The sequence below is a fragment of the Crotalus tigris genome, unplaced genomic scaffold, assembly GCF_016545835.1.
Source record: "Crotalus tigris isolate CLP2741 ecotype Arizona unplaced genomic scaffold, ASM1654583v1 scf7180000021252.422678, whole genome shotgun sequence".
Taxonomy (NCBI): domain Eukaryota; kingdom Metazoa; phylum Chordata; class Lepidosauria; order Squamata; family Viperidae; genus Crotalus; species Crotalus tigris.
This window is the reverse complement of record NW_024098420.1, coordinates 69,103-92,500: the sequence shown is the minus strand read 5'-3', so window position 1 is coordinate 92,500 and position 23,398 is coordinate 69,103. Positions and strand designations below refer to the sequence as shown.

Here is a 23,398-nt window from a genome sequence, read left to right as displayed (position 1 = left end):
CCACAAGTCATCAAAGGGCCAAGTTTGAAGACCCCTGACATGATGTGAGGGGGAAATAATGCTAACTCAGAAAAAGCTAATCTGGTGTTTCTCAACCTAGGCCATTTTAAGAGGTGTGGACTTCAACTCCCAGAATTCCTCAGCCAGCATGCCTGGCTGAGGAATTCTGGGAATTGAAGTCTCACAAGTCATAAAAGGGCTAAGTTTGAAGACCCCTGACATGATGTGAGGGGGAAATAATGCTAACTCAGAAAGAGCTAAACTGGTGTTTCTCAACCTCGACCATTTTAAGAGGGGTGGACTTCAACTCCCAGAATTCCTCAGCCAGCGTGCCAAGTTTGAAGGCCTGTGCCCTAGAAGATTCTTCCTATGTCAGTAATGGCGAACATTTTAGAGCCCAGGTGCCCAAACTGCAACCCAAAAGCCAATTATTTATCACCGGGTGCCTGGTGGGCGTGGCCCACTGGGTGGTCATGGCTGTGGTCATGGCAGACTGGGTGGATGTGGCCAAGCTGGGCATGGTCACCTCGATGTTGCTCGTGGCGAGAGACGCCTATGGGGGCCGGGCAGGGTTGGGGGAGATCCAGGGGGTCTCTGGCAGATGGGATGGTGGGCAGAAGGCTCGTCCTGCGGGGTGAGGCAAGGCAGGGTGGAGGTGCCATTACCGCGGGCAAGGCGAGGCAGGGACCGGGGTGGTTGCTGCCTGACACCATTGGCCCCCCCACACAGAGGCCAGCAAGCGCATGGGGTCCGACAGTGTCCGTCAGCAGCCACAGCCTGCCGGCCCCCCGACCGGTACATTCTGGGGTTCCACAGCCCACCGCCAGCAGTTCAGAGAAGTCGCCTCTGAGCTGGACAGCCGGCCGACAGCTGAGGAGGCGATGCAGTGGGTCGTGCCCAGAAAAAGGAGAGCATGCGAGGCCAGGAGGGATGGGATGTGGAGGGAGGGAAACCAGCCATGCTGGGATGCATCCAGCCACATGGGACCTCAGTGAGTTAGTGGGCAGCTGGTTGAAGATGGACGGTTGCCATCTCCAGGGCATGGCGCGCGTGCCCACAGAGAGGGCTCTGAGTGCCGCCTCTGGCACCCGTGCCACAGGTTCGCCACCACTGTCCTATGTGATCCTGAGAAATTAAAAGCCACTTTTTCTCTTTGTAGTTGTTCGATCGGGAGCTTTGCGTCCGCCAGCTGAGATATTCCGGCATGATGGAAACCATCCGGATCCGCAGGGCGGGCTATCCAATCCGCTATACTTTTGTGGAATTTGTCGACAGATACCGAGTTCTCATGCCGGGGGTGAAACCCGCCTACAAGCAGGTAGAGATGGATAATCCTATTTAAACCACAAAAAACCCACCATTCCTTGCCAGCCACTTCTGTTGCGAAGTGAGACATTCGTTAAGTGAATTTTGCTCCGTTTTCTTGCCATGTCTGTTAAGCGAATCACTGCAGTTGTTAAGTTAGCAAGCCGGTTGTTAAGTGAATCCGGCTTCCCCATTGACTTGGCTTGTGAGAAGGTCGCCAAAGGGAGATCACGTGACCCCCCTGGGACATTGCGACCGTCATAAACATGAGTCAGTTGTCCAAATTTTGATCACGTGATGCTGCAGCGGTCGTAAGTGTAAAAAACGGTCATCAGTCCCTTTTCCCAGTACCGCTGAAATGTCAAACGGTCACTAAGCGAACCGTTGTAAGTTGAGGACTTCCAGTACCTGCAAGAGTCACCCTGTAAGTGCTCTTAATTACCTAGATAAAATACAAGTAGCCATCAGCTTACGACTATAATTGAGATAGCAATTAAGCGATTGTAAGTCGGGCTGGCTGTTAAGCAGGACATCCCACACTTGCTTTTACGACTTTTTTTCATGGCTGTCGTTAAACAGGTGGCATCTTTCGTGAAGCAAATCCACAATTCGCTGTGGATGCAGCTTTTTGGCTTTCTGTATTCCTGTCCAAAGCATCTCCAAATTATATTTGAATGAGCAGATTAAATAGGTATAAATAGGACACTGAAACACAGCATGTGTATAAAGTGCAGTGAGTCCTCAACTTATAACACTCGAAGTTTTTAAGAAGTAGACTGGGCAGCCATTTGTCTGAAATGGTGTAGGGCAGGGGTAGGCAACCCAAAACACTCAAAGAGCCACTTGGACCCGTTTCCCACCAAAAACAAAACACCGGGAGCTGCAAAACCCTTTTGATATCTAAAATGAAGATAACACTGCATATATCCTTTTTTACCTTTATTATAGGTGTGTGTGTGTGTGTGTGTGTGTGAGAGAGAGAGAGAGAGAGAGTGTTTGTGTATGTGTGTGTGTATACACACACACACACACACACACACACACACATTAAAAATAAAAGTAAAAATATGACTCTTGGGAATATCCATACTATTAAAACAATGATCACCGAGAGAATGCTTTAAGAGAATAAAATTACATACACACACAGGTAAAAAAAGGATATATGCAGTGTTATCTTCATTTTAGATGTCAAAAGGGTCTCTCTCTCTCTCCCTCCCTCCCTCCCTCTCTGCCCTTGGTCTGCCACTCCTCTTTCCCCACTCTCTTTCTTTCTCTCTCTCTCTTTCCTCTCTCTCTCTCTCTCTCTCTCTCTCTCTCTCTCTCTCCCTCCCCCCCCCTCTCCTATCTGCTGCTCACCTGGCAAGCTTCAAGCTGTTGTCCAACAAGCTTCAGGGTAAGCAACCTCGTCTCTTTTATGACTCATGGACTTCAACTCCCAGAATTCCTGAGTCAGCCTAGCTGGGCTAGCTAGCTCTCTCCTGCCCTTCCTGCTTCCTGCAGAGACGCAGCGAAGGGAGGAGCTCCGCCCAGTAAGCTTTTCAGCTCCTCGGAGAACACTGTGAGTGCACTCTCTTTTGTGTACACACACACACACACACACACACACACACACACACACACACACACACACACGGGGGGGGGGGGAGAGAGAGAGAGAGAGAGAGAGAAACAGGGAAGCGCAATTGCCTCTCTCTGTCTCTGTCTCTCTCTGCAAAGGCAGAGGAGGCTGGGAGCCGCAGGGAAAGGCCCAAAGAGCCCCATGCGGCTCCGGAGCCGCAGGTTGCCGACCTGTGGTGTAGGGTTTCCTGCCTCAGCAAGGAGTTGGATCAGATGACCTCCAAGGTCCCTTCCAACTTTATTATTATTATTATTATGGATCATCGCACAGTCAGCCAGATGTTCAGACTGGATTTGGCATTTTGTCTACCTATCGAGTCCTTACCCAGGACCTGGGATAGGCAGATGTAGATGTTTGATGGTATTACAGATATCGTCGCAGGATGGAAGCAGTTCCTAATAAGGCCGCCTTTTGCAATTGACTAATAGCGAATTTGTCAATGCCAGTGGTGTTCAAGTGGTGCTCCAGTTGTTTTGGGATTGCACCCAAGGAGCCTATGACTATTGGTACTACCCTTGCTTGCTTTTGCCACAGTCTTTCTATTTCTATTTGTAGGTCTTTGTATTTTGTTATCTTCTCCAGTTCTTTCTCTTCTATTCTGCTGTCTCCAGGCACTGCCACGTCCACTATCCAGACTTTTTTGTCTTTCTTATCGACAATTGTTAAGTCTGGGGTGTTATGTTGCAGGTGCTTGTCTGTTTGAATTCTGAAGTCCCAGAGCAGTTTAATTTTATCATTTTCTATGACTTTCTCTATTTTATGATCCCACCAGTTTTTGCTTACAGGCAAATGATATTTTTTGCATATCTTCCAATGCACCATTGTTGCTACTTTGTCATGCCGCTGCTTGTAGTCACTCTGTGCAATCTTCTTTCAGCAGCTTACCAGGTGGTCCCCTGTTTCTTCAGCTGCTTTGCATAGGCGGCACTTACTGTCTGTTGCTGTCTTCTCAATTTTGACTTTATATGCATTTGTTGTTGTTGTTGTTGTTATTATTATTACAATTCATTTAGTGATTATTCGGAAGTTACAACGGCACTGAAAAAAGGGACTTAGGACCGTTTTTCACACTTATGACCGTTGCAGCATCCCCAGGGTCACGTGATCAAAATTTGGATGCTTGGCAATTGACTCGTATTTACAACGGTCGCAGCGTCCCCGGGGTCACTGTGGTTCCCTTTTGCGAACTTCCGACAAGCAAAGTCAACGGGGGGGGGGGGGGGGAAGCTGGATTCACTTAACAGGTGTGTGACTAATTTAATGACTGCATTGATTCACTTAACAGAGGTGGAAAGAAAAGTCGTAAAATGGGGCTAAACTCATTTAAGAAATGTCTCACTTAACAACATAAGTTTTGGCCTCCATTGTGGTCGTGAGCCGAGGACTCCCTGTACTGTATCGTATCCATAATTGTGTTTATATTCCTTTTTAAGATTCTCTCTTGGTCTTTCTTTTCGTTTTTGCTTCTTGCCCTCATCCTGGCTTTCTGTAATCCAGAGGACTAGCAACTTGGGTTTCGTTTTTTCCAGAAGTAAATACCGTGTTTAATGACCAAAATATTGCTCAAAAGGCAGCTCCATGACCACCGGGGGGAAGCCAGATTCGCTTAACGTTCATGTGATTCACTTAATGTCGTCTTTGATTTGCTTAACCACAGTGGCAAAATAGTCGTAAAATGGGTGTGATTCACTTAACTCCCCTGCCTTGCTTAGCAACAGAAATTCTAGCCCCTGCTGAGGTTGTACGTTTGAGGACTAGCGACATGTTCCTAGACTTGTACTGTTGAAAGGGACCTCAGTGGTCATCTAGTCAACCCCCTCTCCCCCACTTGGTGCAAGCATTGAAATCTGTTCTCACTCATTTCTTCCAGGGGGATCTGCATGGAACCTGTCAGCGCATCGCTGAAGCTGTCCTGGGCAGAGATGATGACTGGCAGATTGGCAAGACCAAAATCTTCCTAAAGGTACGGTGGCCGATTATTTCAAAATAAGATCAGATTTCAGGAAGCAGGAAAAAAGAGAAGCGGTGGCCACTGAATAACAGAGTTGGAAGGGACCTTGGAGGTCATCAAGTCCAACCCCCTGCTCAGGCAGGAAACCCTATACCATTTCAGACAAATGGCTGTCCAGTCTCTTCTTAAAAACTTCCAGTGTGGGAGCATTCACAGTTTCTGGAGGCAGGTCGTTCCACTGGCTAGAATAGAGTAGAATAGAATAGAATAGAATAGAATAGAATAGAATAGAATAGAATAGAATAGAATAGAATAGAATAGAATAGAATAGAAAATATGGAATGGAATAGAATAGAATAGAATAGAATAGAATAGAATAGAATAGAATAGAATAGAAAATATGGAATGAGAATAGAATAGAATAGAATAGAATAGAATAGAATAGAATAGAATAGAATAGAATAGAATAGAATAGAATAGAATAGAAATATAAAATGGAATGGAATGGAATGGAATAGAATAGAATAGAATAGAATAGAATAGAATAGAATAGAATGGGATAGAATAGAATAGAATAGAATAGAAATATAAAATGGAATGGAATAGAATAGAATAGAATAGAATAGAATAGAATAGAAATATAGAATAGAATGGGATAGAATATAATAGAATAGAATAGAATAGAATAGAATAGAATAGAATAGAATAGAATTACAGGATGGAATAGAATAGAATAGAATAGAATAGAATAGAATAGAATAGAATAGAATAGAATAGAATAGAATAGAATAGAATAGAATAGAATAGAGCTGGAAGGGACCTTGGAGATCTTCTAGTCCAGCCCCCTGCTCAAGCAGGAGAACCTATACCATTTCAGACAAGTGGCTGTCCAGTCTCTTCTTTAAAACCTCTTTTTAAGTGCCGTATTTATGCTGTTTCTTCCCATTTTTTCCCCATGGGGGTAGCTTTTGAGGCAGGGACAAATATCTAGATTGGGAGACTTTTGCCCATCCAGAGGGAAAAAACAGAAGTCAGCTGAATCCATTCCAGCTACAATCTGTTGCTTCCTCCTCAAATCCCTCCGTTATCTCATGTTCAGCTGTTCAAATCTCCCTTTCCAGAAAGTGTTATCAGTGTTGTGCAATTGTGTTGAGCAGGAAGCTTGGAAATCTGCAGCTCAAAAGGTCTCCTCAGATCATTGGCTCTGCCTGCAAAACAGGAGATTTTATTTTCAGCCCTCTGGGAAGCAATCCCGCAAAGAAAAGACGAGGAGAAAAGTTTTCAGCTTTAAGAAGAGCAGGTTTCTGTTCAAAATTCAGAACCCAAGTGCAAGGGGTGTTGGCTTTTTTTTTTCATGCCTGAAGGATACGAGACGACGCTCATTTAATCAACGGAGGGAAACCCATCAAGGAGAGAAACAACCTAGAACTAAGGAGAAACGTCCTGATAGTGAGACCAATTAACCAGTGGAACTGCTTGCCACCAGAAGTTGCGGGTGTGCTCCATCACTGGAGGCTTTTAAGACGAGACTGGACAGTTATTTGTCTGAAATGGAATAGGGTCTCCTGCCAGAGCAGGGGGTTGGACTAGATGACCTCCAAGGTCCCTTCCAACTTTACTACTATTATTAGGGCTCCTCAACCTTGGAGGACTTCCTGTAATATGCAAATAAAATTGCTGATGCTTCAGGCGAGCAACAGAAATCTCTAGACCAACGGTTCTCAACCTGGGGGTCGGGACCCCATTTGGGGTCGAACAACCATTTCACGGGGGTCGCCAAACAACGCAGTCCGCCATTTCCCCCCCCCCTTTTCCTTAGCTGTGCTACTCCCTTTTATTCTATTGGCTTTTGAAAGCCAATAAAATAGACTCTCTTCAATAGAGTCTATTCGTAAGTTGGCTTTCAAAAGCCAATAGAATTAGACTCTATTCAAGAGAGTCTATTCTATTGGCTTTCAAAAGCCAATAGAATAAAAGGGAGTAGCGCAGCTAAGGAAAAGGGGAAAATAAAATGGTGGACTGCGTTGTTTGGCGACCCCCCTGAAATGGGCGTTCGACCCCAAATGGGGTCCCCACCCACAGGTTGAGAACCACGGGTCTAATTCTATTGGCTTTCAAAAGCCCATAGGAATTGTCCAGGCTATCTCTGCCCTGCTGAGCCTGCCAAAAGTCCCATTGTGCAAACGGTGCTGCAAGTTGTCTGCAGCGAAGGCGAGCTGTCTGGAAGCTTCCACCCCTCCCTGCTGAGCAACTACTAAAAATGTAAGGAAAAGAGGGCCAGGGGTGGGAGGCCGGTGGGCGCAGGGAGGGTTGCTGGTGCGCGTGGGGCCCGGCGGGTGCCTTACCTCCCTTGGGCTGGGCCAGCTGGTGGCCCAGCCGGTGGCCGGCCTGCGCCGTCTCTGCCGCTTGCCAGGTACGCCTCGGCCGGCACAGGGGGCGGCACCACGCATGCGCGGCGCTCCCGGGCGGGGAAAGTCCTCGACTTAACGACCAGTTGGGTAGTCCTCCACTTACAACCGGTTGGGTAGTCCTCCACTTACGACCGGTTGGGTAGTCCTCCACTTACGACCGGTTGGGGTCGTGGCATTAAAAAGGTTGAGAACCACTGCTCTAGGGCATGAATTGTATCTGAAGAGGGATGAGAGGGAAGAAAGGAGATGAGAGAGAAAAGAGTGAAGGAGGGGAGAAGGAAGTAGGAAGGTTGGAGGAGAAGAGGAGAAGTGGGGAGAAAGGGGAGGAGAGTGGTGAAGGAAAGAGAAGAGGAGAGGAAGAAGAGGGAAGTAGGGAAGAGAAGAAAGGGAGAAAGAAGGTAGAGAAGAAAGAGTGTGGACACAGTGAAAGGGGAAAAATGGGCGAGCAACACCAAAAGTCATGTGTATGTATTTATTTCATTTTATTAAAAGTATCTTATATATGAATGTAAAAAGAATGTAGGTTAACATCTGATAAATATTACAGTATATGTATGGGGGAGAGTTTAGAAAAATAAAAAATTATATATATAAAAAAGAAATCTCTAGGGCAGGGGTCCCCAACCTATGGGGCGTAGTCTAGGACCGGGCGGCAGGCTTTTGGCCAGCAGTCCGTGGAAATGGCTGGCCGCTGTGTGCACATGTGGGTGCGCATTCCTGGGTTGTGGTCACTATGCCGGTGGTCCTGTTGGCGCATGCACATGGGTGAGAACGGGGCTGATAGCCCCGGGCAGCTGTGCGCGGCCCATTTGTGCATGCCTGAATGGGCCAGTAGTGACGGGCAAGTTGTGTGGTCGTTTGTGCATGTGTGAATGGGGCCACTAGTGCTGGGCAGCTGTGTGCAGCCGTTTATGCATGCCTGAATGGGCCACTAGTTGCGTGGTCATTTGTGCATGTGTGAATGGGGCCACTAGCCGCCACGGGAGGTGTGTGGCTGTTCGTGCATGCACATGGCACCAGAGCATGCCTCATGCATGAATGGGGCCGCTAGTGCCGTGCCCGTGTGCATGGCCACATTTGCGAGGACGCGCACATGCACATCAGTTTGGCAGCTGCTCTCCTTCCCTCCGGTCCATGAGCCCAGAAAGTTTGGAAACCTCTGCTCTAGGGTACAGATAGTCCTCAATTTACAACCATTCGTTTAGCGACCAACGTTACAACGAAACTGAAAAAGGTGAAATATGACCGTTTTTCACACTTGACAAGCATTGTTGCACCATCCCCGTGGTCACGGGATCCAAAATTCGGAGGCTTGGCAACTGACTCGTAGCAATGACGGTTCCAGCATCTCGAGGTCACATGATCGCCATCGCTAACCTTCCCACAAGCCAAGTCAATGGGGGGGGAAGCCAGATTCACTTAAGGATGTCCCAATTCACTTAACAACGGCTGCGATGGCGAAAAAAGGTCACAAAATGGGGCAAAACTCAGTTAGCAACTGCCTTGCCGAGCGAGGGAAATTTTGAGCTCCATTGTGGTCATAAATTGAGGACTTCCTGGAATGGCTCTTTTTCATCCTTCTCTAATTTCTAAATTAAAAAGGCACGTTTTGTGTATGGCACACATAGACGGTGACCACAAGGCCTGCCATTCAACTAGGACAGTGGTTCTCAACCTTTGTAATGTCACGATCCCCCAACCGGTCGTAAGTCGAGGACTACTCAACTGGTGCAGCCCCGTTTGCAGAATGGGACTTTTGGGGGGCTCAGCAGGGCAGAGACAGCCTGGACAATTCCTATTGGCCTTTGAAAGCCAATAGAATTAGACTATATTCAAGAGAGTCTATTCTATTGGCTTTCAAAAGCCAATAGAATAAAAGGGAGGAGCACAGCTAAGGAAATGGGGGGGGGGAAATGGCGGACTGCATTGTTTGGCGACCCCCGTGAAATGGGCGTTCGATCCCAAATGGGGTCCCGACCCACAGGTTGAGAACCACTGAACTAGGAACTAATCATCATTAATCCACAGCTATATATATATATATATTATTTTTTCCAGGATCACCACGACATGCTGTTGGAAATTGAGCGGGACAAGGCCATTACCAACAAGGTTATCCTTATTCAGAAAGTGGTTCGTGGATTTAAAGACAGGTATCTGGGAAAGCCGGCTAATATTTCTGGGCGTGAAACGTAACCTGGGAATTGTTACTTGTGACCGTGGTCGGGAAGGTTTTCTGTTTCCAAGGAAACCTTGCATGGTTTCTTTTCTTCTGTGTGTCATGGATCAGTTAAACATGAGCCGTGGTGGCACAGTGGATAGAAATTGCAGTAATTGCAGGATAATTCTGCCCACTGCTGGCAGTTCGATCCTGACCAGCTCAAGGTGGACTCATCCTTCCGTCCTTCCGAGGTTGGTAAAATCAGGACCCAGATGGTTGGGGGAAAATTTGCTGACTCTGTAAACCGCTTAGAGAGGGCTGTAAAGCACGGTGAAGCGGTATATAAGTCTAAGTACTATTACAAAGGAAGGGAGGGAGGGAAGAAGGAAGGAAGGGAGGGAGGGAGGGAGGGGAAGAAGGAAGGAAAAGGAGGGAGGGAGGGAGGAAGAAGGGAGGGAGGGAGGAAGGAAGGAAGGAAAAGAAGGGAGGGAAGGCGGGCGGGAGGGAGGCAAGAAGGAAGGAAGGAAGGAGGGAGGGAAGGAAGAAGGAAGGAAGGAAAAGAAGGAAGGGAGGAAGGAACGAAGGAAGGAGGGAGAGAGGGGAGGAAGAGAGGAAGGAAGGAAGGAAGGAAGGAAGGAAGGAAGGAAGGAAGGAAAAGAATGGAGGGAAGAAGGATGGAAGGAAAAGGAGGGAGGGAGGAAGGAAGGAGGGAGGAAGGAAGGAGGGAGGGAGGGAAGATGGAAGGAAAAGGAGGGAGGGAGGGAGGGAGGAAGAAAGGAAAAGAAGGGAGGGAAGGCCGGCGGGAGGGAGGCAAGAAGGAACGAAGGAGGGAGGGAGGGAAGAAAGAAGGAAGGAAGGAAGGAAAAGAAGGAAGGGAAGAAGGAAGGAAGGAAGGAAGGAGGGGGGGAAGGGGGGAAAGAAGGAAGGAAGGAAAAGAAGGGAGGGAGGGAGGCAGGAAGGAAGGAGGGAGGGAAGAAGGATGGAAGGAAAAGGAGGGAGGGAAGAAAGAAGGAAGGAAGGAAAGAAGGAAGGAAAAGAAGGAAGGGAAGAAGGAAGGAAGGAAGGAGGGGGGGAAGGGGGAAAGAAGGATGGAAGGAAAAGGAGGGAGGGAGGAAGAAAGGAAGGAAGGAAGAAAAAGAAGGGAGGGAAGGCGGGAGGGAGGGAGGCAAGAAGGAAGGAAGGAGGGAGGGAAGGAAGGAAGAAGGAAGGAAAAGAAGGATGGGAGGAAGGAACGAAGGAAGGAGGGAGGGAGGGAGGGGAGGAAGAGAGGAAGGAAGGAAGGAAGGAAGGAAAAGAATGGAGGGAAGAAGGATGGAAGGAAAAGGAGGAAGGAAGGAGGGAGGGAGGAAGGAAGGAAGAAGGGAGGGAGGGAGAGAAGAAGGAAGGAAGGAAGGAAGGAAAAGGAGAGAGGGAGGGAGGGGAGGAAGGAAGGAAGGAAGGGTGGGCTGTGGTGGGGCAGTGTTTAGAATGCAGTATTGCAGGCTAACTCTGCCCACTGCCAGAGGTTCGATCCTCACCCGCTCAACCGTCTGCAACCGTCACTAAGTGAATGATTGTAAGTCGAGGCCTACCCGAAAAGGTATCCTGCCTGCTTGAGGCAAAGGGTGGGGTGGCTGATGGGTCCTTTCCGCACAGCAGTGGGAAAAAAACTCTAACTTTGGTCTCAAGCATGTTTGGGAGTCCGGAAAGGAAATAAACTTTGTCCTAATTGAAGTTTCTGATAAGAGACTCTTCCTGAATGCAGAAAAACAAGAGTCCACTAAAAAAGAATTACCGTTTTCTGGAAGGTGGTTGGACTAGGCTCTATGCTAACGGGCAGCTGCAGGGACTCCTCGACTTACAACCCTTCGTTTAGTGACCGTTCAAAGTTAAAACGGCCCTGAAAAAAGCGACTTAGGACCGATTTTCACACTTAACGACCGTTGCAGCCTCCCTGCGGACACTTGGCAACTGACTCCTACTTACGACGGTTGCAGTGTCCCCCAAGGTCACGGGATCCCCTTTTTGCGACCTTCTGACAACGGGGGAAGCCAGCTTCACTTTACAACCGTGTTACGAACTTAACATCCGCAGTGATTCGCTTAACAACGGTGGCAAGGAAATTCGTAAAATGGGGCAAAACTCACCGAACGTCTGTCTTGCTTAGCAATGGAAATTTGGGGGGGCTCAATTGTGGTCATAAATCGAGGACTGCCTGTGCTTTACGGACATAATTTGAGGACCTGCCAAAACGACCTTTGAAATGTTGACATTTTATCTCCTTAACACGTAACTCGTTAACATGGTTAACTCATTAAGAAGAGGCAGCTTTGGTGAATTTTTCTCCACGATTGCAAGGAGAAGAAAAATTCTTCGGCCACAATATTTGCAGCGAGCCAGGAAGGCTTTTTTAAAAAACCACATTGGGGGCTGCAACTGTGAACTTTAAGCTGTCTGTGCCATCAGGTGTAAAAAGAAACCAGCTTTTCATCATGCAATCCTGGCTACTTTTTTACCACCTTCTTCGGAACGCTTCCAACCCGAAACCAAACAAACTTTGATTCTGCAATGCAGGAGTTTACTCCGTTTCTCAAGAACTCTGATGTCACTCCCCACCTTTTCTTTTTCCTTTTTGAAAAGACAATCCACTTATTATTGGATGTTGGGTCTTCTCCGAGCTTGGTGGTTTTTCCTGCAGACGTTTCCTCGCCAGTGTAGGTAACCTCACCAGTTCAATGGGGAGTGAAGTGTTGGTTGCTGAGTGGTTAAGCAGGAAACAGAGCAGATAAAGACCCTGTTCAAGGATAAATGCCTCAAAGCGATATTGCAATTTTCTTCCCAGATCTCATTTCTTGAAAGTGAGGAACGCGGCACTCGTGATTCAACAGAATTGGAGAGGCTACAACTGTCGGCGAAATTACGAAGCTGTAAGTACGTCTGAATGTTGCCGAGATCCTGTCCTTTGCCTCCTTCAGCTTCCAGCAGATGCTTTTTTACTGCAAACCTGGTACGCTCTGCATAGAGAGGACGACTCTGCCACTAAGCTATGATCTAGCCATGTTGGGTTACCCCTCCACCCTCCAGTCTTCTTTAATGTAGTGGAGTGTTGTTTAGAGAAGTGAGCCTAGTCTAATTTAGTGGGTTTACTTTAGGGTACGTTAGTCTAGTACAGGGGTAGGCAATCTTGCTTTTTTATGACACGGGGACTTCAACTCCCAGAATTCCTGAGCCACCATGGAGGAACTATGGCCCCTTCATGACTCGGGGACTTCAACTCCCAGAATTCCTCAGCCAGCATGGGGGAACTATGGCCCCTTCATGACTCGTGGACTTCAACTCCCAGAATTCCTCAGCCAGTATGGGGGAACTATGGCACCCTCATGATTCGGGGACTTCAACTCCCAGAATTCCTCAGCCAGCATGGGGGAACTATGGCCCCCTCATGACCTGTGGACCAACTCCCAGAATTCCTCAGCCAGCATGGCTCAGCTTGGAAACCTCTCTCTTTCCCCTCAGCATGGCTGGCTAAGGAATTCTGGGAGTTGAAGTCCACGAGTCATAAAAAAGCCAAGGTTGCCTACCCCTAGTCTAGTAGTTTAATGGTATATGATTCAGTTTAATTTAGGGCAGGGATCCCCCAACCTGCAGGGCCGTGGCTTGCTGGCCACTGGGCTGTGGAACGGGCTGGCCAGTGCACCCACATGTGGGTGCACATTCACCCCCATTCGTGTTAGCGCCACCGCAGCTATGCAAACGGGGCGCAACGTGGCAAAAACAGGGCACCGCAGCTATGCAAACGGGGCGCTGCGACCTTTTGACAAGCAAAGTCAATAGGGGAAGCCTGGTTCACTTAACAGCCGGGTGACTTAACTTATCAACTGGAGCAATTCACTTAACAATTGTGGCAAGAAAGGTCGTCAAATGGGGCAAAACTCAGTTAACAGCTGTCTTGCTCAGCGACAGAAATTTCGGGCTCAGTTGCGGTCGTAAGTCGAGGACTGCCTGTATGGACTCGCCTTGGCTTTTTCTTGCCCCTTTTCAGGCTCTCCTTGAAGCATACAATGGTGTGTGTGTGTGTGTGTGTGTGTGTGTCTCCAACCTTAACCACTTGTGGACTTCAACTCCCAGAATTCCTCAGCCAGCCATGCTGGCTGAGGAATTCTGGGAGTTGAAGTCCACCAGTCGTACAGTAGCCAAGGGTGGGGGCCCCTTCCACAACATCTTTGCTCTTCATCCATCGGTCATCCCTCTTGCTTGACCCCCCCCCCCCAATTTCACTTCTCCCCGAATCTGCTTGTAAATTGGTCCTTCCCGATTCCTGGTCCCAGATGCGAATCGGCTTCCTGAGGCTTCAGGCGCTCTATCGTTCCCGCAAGCTCCACCGGCAGTACCATATGGCTCGCCAGCGCATCATCGAGTTCCAGGCCAGGTGCCGGGGTTTCCTGGTGCGTCGCGCTTTCCGCCACCGCCTTTGGGCGGTCTTCACCATCCAATCCTACGGGCGAGGGATGATTGCCCGGCGACTCTACAAGCGGCTGAAAGGGGAGGTGAGACTCGCACGCGGAACCCTCAAAGATCCAACTAGGACCGGGGGTGGATGGGAATGGTTTTCTGGGAAAACTGACATCCTGCAAGGAGATTTTGAACCCCAATCGAACAACATCTGCCTATCCCAGGTGCTCGGGAAGGACTCGGTAGGTGCTAAAACTGCCACAGCTGGCTGGAAAAACAGCTGGAGTTAGGAGGGATGGCTAAGTTGATTGTTTTAGTCAGAAAAAAAGAACACATCTCACTTTGTTTTCACTGGGAAACCGTTTCTGGACTTTGTGTTTGAGGTGGGAAAAAACACCTGGAAGCTTTGATTTTGGGTTTTGCTGTTTGTTTATTCACGTCAGAAGCGTCACAATTAAAATAAGGCATGACGCAAAATGTAAAATATAAAGTAGAAGGTTAAAATGTTTACAAATTAAACAGATCTTGCCCAGAAATGAGCAACATGAATTGTGTTGTGTTACATTGCCGTGAGCTGCTCAGGTATGCACAGATCTGGACACAAAGGGCAGGTATACATATGTGTTGTTGTGTGTATGTCATCACAATCGCAAAGGCAGAAGCCACTGGATGATCCCATTTGTTCGGAGTGGTTTTTGCTAATGAGATAGGATTGTTGTTATACAAATGGATAGTATATATTATTATGTAGAGCTAGAAAATTGAAGTGTGATGTTATTATCTTATGCCACTGAACTAAAAACAGTAGGAAGTCAATGTTTGTTTCCTTTTTTCCTATTTATTTGATTCTGGGCAGCTCATAATTCAAAACATGCATTACAATCAAAACTTCAACAACATTTCAAAACAAAAAAATAATACAAACGAGCAAACATTACAACAATGAAAATGATTAAAATGTCGAATTACATATAAAAGCAAAATATCCTTTTACCCTTACTTTCTCGTCTTGCTTTTTTCCTCCCCTGTTTTCCTGTTATTTTGATTTTACTTTATATTCTATGTTCAGAGAAACTAATAGCAATTTGATGGCTGAGGTGATGAAATGGCTAAATCCAGTCTAAACATTTGGCTGATTGTCCAACCAACCATAATAATAATAACAACAACACACTTTGCATACCTCCCAAATCCATCTTGTTTGTCCATAACTTCAAACTGTTGAACCATTTCATCTACACCAGGGGTAGGCAACCTTGGATCTTTTATGACTTGTGGACTTCAACTCCCAGAATTCCTCAGTCAGCATGGGGGAACTATGGCCCCTTCATGACTCGTGGACTGCAACTCCCAGAATTCCCGAGCCAGCATGGGGGAACTATGGCCCCTTCATGACTCGTGGACTTCAACTCCCAGAATTCTTCAGCCAGCATGGGGGAACTATGGCCCCTTCATGACTCAGGGACTTCAACTCCCAGAATTCCTCAGCCAGCATGGGAGAACTATGGCCCCTTCATGACTCATGGACTTCAACTCCCAGAATTCCTCAGCCAACATGGAACTATGGCCCCTTCATGACTGGCGGACTGCAACTCCCAGAATTCCTCAGCCAGCGTGGCTCAGTTTGGAAACCTCTCCCCTTCCCCTCAGCATGGCTGGCTCAGGAATTCTGGGAGTTGAAGTCCACGAGTCATAAAAGAGCCAAGGTTGCCTACCCCAGCCAACCTGGGAGGCTAGTTAGTAAAGTAAATCCATGGAGGTGATGTTCTGTTTCTTTCTGTAGTATTACCGACGGCTGGAAGCAGAAAAATTACGTCTGCTGGAAGAGGAACGGTTGAGGAAGGAAATGGGTGCAAAGAAAGCCAAGGAGGAAGCAGAAAAAAAACATCAGGTAGGTCCATGGATTCCTGGAGTTGGAAGGGACCTTAGAGGTCATAGAATCATAGACAGCTAGGATTGGAAGGGACCTTGGAGGTCGTAGAATCATAGACGCCTAGGGTTGGAAGGGACCTTGGAGGTCGTAGAATCATAGACTCCTAAGGTTGGAAGGGATCTTGGAGGTCATAGAATCATAGGGCTGGAAGGGACCTTGGAGAATATAGAGTCATAGACTCCTAGAGTTAGAAGTGCTTTGGAGATCATAGAATCATAGATGCTTAGGGTTGGAAGGGACCTTGGAGGTCATAGAATCATAGATGCCTAGGGTTGGAAGGGACCTTGGAGGTCGTAGAATCATAGACTCCTAAGGTTGGAAGGGACCTTGGAGGTCGTAGAATCATAGACTTCTAAGGTTGGAAGGGATCTTGGAGGTCATAGAATCGTAGAGCTGGAAGGGACCTTGGAGAACATAGGGTCATTGATTCCTTGGATTGGAAGGGACCTTGGAGAATATAGAGTCATAGACTCCTAGAGGGGCTTTGGAGATCATAGAATCATAGACACTTAGGGTTGGAAGGCACTTTGGAGGTCATAAAATCAGATTCTTAGGGGTTGAAGGGACCTTGGAGGTCATAGAGTCATAGACTCTAAGCGAGAACTAAGGAGAAATTTCCTGGCAGTGAGGACAATTAACCAGTGGAACCACCTGCCTCCAGGAGTTATGGGTGCTCCATCGCTGGAGGTTTTCAAGAAAAGATTGCACAACCATTTGTCTGAAATGGTAGAGGAACCATGACATCCTGCTTGAGCAGGGGGCTGGACTGGAAGACCTCCGAGGTCTGTTATTCTTTTTTTTTTCTCTTATTCTTTCCTCATTCTTATTTTTTCTAGTTGCGCCTGGCCCAGCTGGCTCGGGAAGACGCGGAAAGAGAAATCAAAGAAAAAGAAGAAGCTCGTCGGAAGAAGGAACTTCTGCAGAAGATGGAGAAGGCTCGGAACGAACCCGTGAACGATTCAGACATGGTGGACAAAATGTTTGGATTCCTGGGAACGACAGCAACGCTGCCGGGACAGGAAGGACAGGCGCCTGATGGCTTTGAAGTAAGCAAGTCTGACAGATGGTCGGGAGGTTAAGGAAGTACAGATAGTCCTTGACTTACAACCACTTGTTTAGTGACCAAAGTTACAAGAGTACTGAAAAATATGACTTATGGCTATCAAAATTCATATGCTTGGCAACTGGCGGGTACTTATGACGGTTGCGCTGTCCCGGGATCGTGTGATCGCCGTTTGCAACCTTCACAGCAAGCTTCCAACAAGCAAACTCAGTGGGGGAAGCCAGATTTGGTTAATGACTGAATGATTCACTTAGCAACTGTGGCAAGGAAGGTCGTAAAATGGAGCATGTCTCACTTAACAACGGTCTTGCTTAGCAATGGAAATGTGTGTGGGGGGGTCAACGGTGGCCGTAATTTGAGGACTACCTATTTTGAATTCCTGGCCTTTGCAAGGAGTTGGCCTTCAACGTCTGTGCAGATTCTCAGTCCTCCAGGTCACGGTTATCCCAAAAGTGCTTTTTCAAACCGGACTTTGTTTCTCCTTGAAGATGTTTCGCTTCTCATCCGAGAAGCTTCTTCAGTTCTAGCTGAATGGTGGAGGATGGAAAGATTTGTATTCCTTTCAGTCATCTGGTTATTAGTACTCTCTCTGAGAGTCGTTGAGGCCACTTAGAGCAGTGGTTCTCAACCTGTGGGTCGGGACCCCATTTGGGGTCGAACGACCATTTCACGGGGGTCGCCAAACAACACAGTCCGTCATTTTTTTCCCCCTTTTCCTTAGCTGTGCTACTCCCTTTTATTCTATTGGCTTTTGAAAGCCAATAGAATAGACTCTCTTGAATAGAGTCTAATTCTATTGTCTTTCAAAAGCCAATAGGAATTGTCCAGGCTGTCTCTGCCCTGCTGAGCCCGCCAAAAGTCCCATTCTGCAAACGGTGCTGCACCAGTTGAGTAGTCCTCGACTTACGACCAGTTGAGTAGTCATTGACTTACGACCGGTTGGGGGTCGCGGCATTAAAAAGGTTGAGAACCACTGACTTAGAGGTTTATCTGTGCCCTCAGGGTCACCTGGATTGTGCAAATTCAGTTGTGCACTTTTGAAGATAGCCAAGTCCACATTCTGGGCAGAGAGGACTGCTGGTTTGAAAGAGGGGTCAAAGAGGCCAATTACATTAAAATTGAGCAGCCCTCTCTCAATAGAGGGGGACGAATACGACACTCCCTATCTCATGCAATGCAGTCCGCTGGCAATTCAAGCCGCCCTTTAATTGCTCCAAATTTTCCCCAAAGGCTCCCACTTTTGCTGGCAAGCCTCCAAACAAAGGAAAACACACACACCTCTGGCTGGAAGTAGTTTCACAAACAGTCTGATTTAGGAGAGGAATTTACTCAAGGTCACGGAGATAAGAAAGAATGACACATTCGTCATAAACCTGACAAATCTGCGGGAATACACGCTTGCCTGAACAGTCTCAAAAGGGAAGCCAAAATGCCTTCCGAGGCCTATAAACATCCAAGCGACATTGTCAGCCAGTCCAAGGGTCAGAGTTTCCGGGTTTCCAAGCAGAAGTCACAGAACAAGGGATCAGCAACAACACACACAAAACTCCAAGGAATCAGCGTTTGTTCCCGACAAATGCCTCTCCCCACAGCGTCTCCTTAAGTCCCAGTCTCCAGGTGTGTGCCTTGTGGAGAAGGGCGGGACGCTCTCCTCCCGAGTAGTTGAGCCTGAGTAATTGAGCCTGCCTGGGTTGTTCCCTCCTTCTCTCCACTCTCCGTGCTCTAGGATCAGGAGGGGTTGGCCCTTGCTCATCACCTGAGCTCTGCCTCTCCTGTTCCTCCTGTCCCATTCCTGAAGGGCCCTGGCCTGCCTTGGCCTGCTCTTCCCCACATTCCTCTCAAGCCGCAGACCCCTCTCCCTCGCCCTCCATCGGGTCCCATTCCAGCTCATTTTCCTCCGCAGATTCAGCCTCCGATGGAGGCATGACACAATCCTTTCAGCAGTTCCAAAAAAGGCTGCACACCTATTTGCACTATTCGAGTAACCCCAAGGGCGCAGATAAACCTTCAAGTGGCCCTGAACGATTCTCAGAGGGAGCACCAACGACCAGATGACCGCAAGGAATAGACTGTAAATCCTTCCATCCTCTACCGTTCAGTCAGGGTCACTTCCTTATCGGAACGCCGCCGTTTCAAAAGGGAGCGGGAAACACGAGCTATTGTGGATTGAGGGTGTTCCCGCGTTGTTTCTACTTTTTGCTTTGATGTATCTGCATGGGAATTAGGGTGTGTGTGGGGGGGAACCCCCAGGGCCATCTGGTTAAACTCCTGCCGACCAGCTCCAGAGAACGGACGGTTATCTCCCTTTCGGCTTAAAGTTCTCACGACGTCTTCACCCACCAGCGGATCAACTCCTGATGGGCTGGAGCAGTGATGGCGAACCTTTTAGAGCCCAAATGCCCAAACTGCAACCCAAAGCCCACTTATTTCTCGCCGGGTGCCGGGTGGGCGTAGCCCACTGGGTGGTCATGGCTGTGGTCATGGCAGACTGGGTGGGTGTGACCAAGCTGGGCATGGTCACCTCGATGTTGCTCATGGGGAGGGATGCCTATGGGGGCCGGACAGGGTTGGGGGAGATCCAGGGGGTCTCTGGCAAGTGGGGCAGTGGGCAGGAGACTCGTCCTTCGGGGTGAGGCAAGGCAGGGCGGAGGTGCCATTAGGGTGGCTGCTGCCTGACACCATTGGCCACACACAGAGGCCAGCAAGCACATGGGGGCCGACAGTGTCCGTCAGCAGCCACAGCCTGCCGGCCCTCAACCCGTGCATTCTGGGATTCCACAGCCCACCACCAGCAGTTCAGAGAAGCGGCCTCTGAGCTGGACGGATGGCCGACAGCCGAGGAGGCAGTGCAGTGCGTCGTGCCCAGGAAAAGGGGAGCATGCGAGGCCAGGAGAGATAAGATGGGGAGGAGGGAAACCAGCCATGCTGGGATACATCTGGCCACATGGGAGCTCGGTGAGTTAGTGGGCAGCTGGTTGAAGAAGGACGGTTGCCATCTCCAGGGCATGGCGCCTGTGCCCACAGAGAGGGCTCTGAGTGCCGCCTCTGGCACGCATGCCATAGGTTCGCCACCACTGGGCTGGGACGTCAGTTTGGGGGCCAAAAAGATGGGACTTTTAGCTTGATGCTTTTGCAAGGGAACTTCAGATCTCCACCTTGCTTCTCTGCAATCACTTTCTCTCAGTAAATGATGCCTGTGGTGTTTTTCTGAGGGAGGAGCCGAGGCGGGACCTGACATTGTCCGAAATGGTGTAGGGTTTCCTGCCTGAGCAGGGGGTTGGACTAGATGACCTCCAAGGTCCCTTCCAACTTTACTACTATTACTATTACATTCAGAACGGGAGAAGCTTCTTGGACGAGGAGTGAAAAACAAAGAAAGTCCAGTTGCCTTTTTTGGGGGGGAGGCAAAAAAAGGATCTTTGGGACGAGTTGGCCTTAACTGAGTCTTTCCACTCCACACTTCTGGGCAAAACCTTTGAGCTGAGTCAAATCTTCTTTGCAGGATCTTGAAAGAGTTGGGAAAATGCTGCAAGAAGATGAGTTAGACACGGCGCTCCCTCTCCCTGAGGAAGAACAAGAGGACCTGTCGGAGTATAAATTTGCCAAATTCGCCGCCACATACTTCCAGGGCACCACCACGCACACATACGTACGCCGGCCTCTGAAGCAGCCGCTGTTGTACCACGAGGACGAAGGAGACCAGCTGGTGAGTCTCCTTGGGCTGCTTCTTCTTCTTCTGCCATATCCCTTATTGGAGGTTGGCAATCCTGTTTTTATCACTAGCCGCGTGAAAAAGTGCTGCTGAGTTTTGTCCAAACCGGTCCCTTAGAGGCCTTAGAGCAGACATGTCAAACACAAGGCCCGGGGGGCCGGATGCGGCCCACAAAGTGGTTTCATGTGGCCCGCAAAGCCATCCTGGAAACAGTGAGGGAACGGCCCCCGCTGCCTTGGCCCTGGCCCAGGCCGGCTGGGAGCCAATGTACAATTTTGTGGTGGCCATCTATGCTGCAACGCATTCAGTCTTAGCTCCACAAGCCCCCCCCCCCCCGGCATGGCCTGAGAGGAACAGTGAGGCTCCTCCAGTGGACCATGCCTTGGCGCTTGCCCTGGTTCCACCTCTTTCTGCCAGAGACCCTCAGATCTGTCCCATTCCTGCCCAGGCCCCCACAGGCACCCTTGACGTGAACGGTGTAGAGCTGGCCACGCCCACCCTGAAGGCCACACCCACTCCATCCATGCCCACCCTGTAGGCCGCACCCACCCTGGCCACACCCACCTGGCCCCCCAAGGGCAACTACAATGCTAATGCGGCCCTCAATGAAACTGAGTTTGACACCCCTGGATTAGATGATAGGTAGATATTTAAATGGACTCCAGAAGATGGTAGAGGACAGGAAGACCTGGAGGAACGTTGTCCATGGGGTCGTGATGGGTCGGACACGACTTCGCAGTTAACAACAACAAAGATAGATAAAGAATAGATTAGATGATAGTTAGATAGATAGATAGATAGATAGATAGATAGATAGATAGATAGATAGATAGATAGATAGATAGATAGATAGATATGATTAGATATATGAATGATTAGATATAAACAAGACAGATAATGAATAGATTAGATGATAGATAGATAGATAGATAGATAGATAGATAGATAGATAGATAGATATGATTAGATATATGAATGATTAGATATAAACAAGACAGATAATGAATAGATTAGATGATAGATAGATAGATAGATAGATAGATAGATAGATAGATAGATAGATAGATAGATAGATAGATAGATATAATGAATAGATTAGATCAGACATGTCAAACACAAGGCCCGGGGGGCCGGATGCGGCCCGTAAAGTGGTTTCGTGTGGCCTGTGAAGCCGTCCTGGAAACAGTGAGGGAACGGCCCCCGCTGCCTTGGCCCTGGCCCAGGCCGGCCGGAAGCCAATGTACGATTTTGTGCTGGCCATCTATGCTGCAACGCATTCAGTCTTAGCTACGTAAGGCCGTCCGGAAACAGCGAGGAACTGACGCCTGCCGTGTCGGCCCTGCCCCCTGGGTGCATGCTGGGGAGGGGTCCCCCTTTGTGGGGAATGAAGAAATGGACCATCGCCTGGAAGTGGCCAGCAAATGGCCCTCGACTACTTCACATATCTGGCTTGATGGGCTCCAGCGGAAGGGTTTCAGCAGGCAATGAGGCTCCTCCAGTGGACCATGCCTTGGCACTTGCGCCAGTCCCACCCCCTTCTGCCAGAGACCCTCAGATCTGTCCCACTCCTGCCCAGGCCCCCACAGGCAACCTTGACGCGAACGAGCTGGCCATGCCCACCCAATAGGCCACACCCACTCCATCCACACCCACCCAGTAGGCCCCCCCCCGGCCACACACCCCGCCCCCCCCCCCAAGGGCAACCGCAATGCTGATGCGGCCCTCAATAAAATTGAGTTTAACACCCTGCCTTAGAGGTTCTTAGGGGGAGCCTGGAACCCCCACAGAGCACGTCCCCAGTGGCGGATTGGGGGGCCGTACCCATTATGGCTTTTATGCTGTAATGGCGGGTTGGAGGGAATCAAATACCTCCCGTGGACCAACAGGCCTGGTGAGTGGCAGCTGGCTCCCCAGTATCGACTGAAGGCGGAGACCATATTGCAGTGTTTCTCAACCTTGACCATTTTAAGGCATGTGGACTTCAACTCCCAGAATTCCACAGCCAGCAATGCTGGCTGTGGAATTCTGGGCGTTGAAGTCCACATGCCTTAAAATGGTCAAGGTTGAGAAACACTGCCATCTTGGTTGGAACGGATTCAGAAGAACAGCACACAGTGTGGTGGCAGCCCCGTTAACAACCTGTGCACAGCGGTGTAGAAAGCAAAGGGAAGACTACTACACTATATATTTCCCAGGAAAATCATGGTATTGGCGGCAAAACCTAACAATGGCCCCGAGTACAGGCGCCCCTTAAATGGGGCAGGGGTGCTAAGAATCTCCCAGTCCGCTAGAAGCATGATAAACCCAAAACTACGAATTGGACAGCTGGGGAGAAAATAAAAGGGCAGATTGTGGAGGTCAGTCGCTGGCTTCTGACAGGTACTCCTGACTTACAATCAATCATTTAGCGACCGTCTGAATTTACAACAGCACCGAAAAAAGGGACCTGCGACCGCTTTTCACACTTAACGACCGTCGCAGCCTCCCCACAGTCACGTGATCAACATTCAGAGGCTTGGCCACTGACATTTACTGATGACGGTTGCAGCGTCCCCCTGGGTCACGTGATTCTCTTTTGCGACCGTCTGACCAGCAAAGTCAAAGCCAGATTCACTTAACAACCTTGTGACTCCCTTAACGACAGCCAGGATTCCCTTAACAACCGAGTCAAGAAAGGTCATAAAACGGGGCGAAGCTCACTTAATGAATGTCTCGCTTAGCGACAGAAATTTTGGACTCTGTCGCGGTCGTAAGTCGAGAACTCCCTGTACAGATAGTCCTCGACTTACCGCAGTTTCATTTAGGGCCCG

General features: G+C 48.9%; 1 protein-coding gene across 10 annotated transcripts in view; it reads left to right on the top strand.

Moving 5' to 3' along the window:
• MYO7A (myosin VIIA) overlaps nt 1-23,398 on the top strand; it is a 129,224-nt gene that overhangs the window by 53,686 nt on the left and 52,140 nt on the right. For all 10 annotated transcript variants that reach the window (XM_039369805.1, XM_039369803.1, XM_039369804.1 and 7 more), the window contains 8 exons: nt 1,160-1,318; nt 4,797-4,889; nt 9,347-9,441; nt 12,271-12,355; nt 13,757-13,975; nt 15,664-15,771; nt 16,650-16,859; nt 20,379-20,582. In XM_039369805.1, the coding sequence (XP_039225739.1) occupies nt 1,160-1,318; nt 4,797-4,889; nt 9,347-9,441; nt 12,271-12,355; nt 13,757-13,975; nt 15,664-15,771; nt 16,650-16,859; nt 20,379-20,582 (1,173 nt within the window). The remainder of the gene's footprint in view (nt 1-1,159; nt 1,319-4,796; nt 4,890-9,346; nt 9,442-12,270; nt 12,356-13,756; nt 13,976-15,663; nt 15,772-16,649; nt 16,860-20,378; nt 20,583-23,398) is intronic.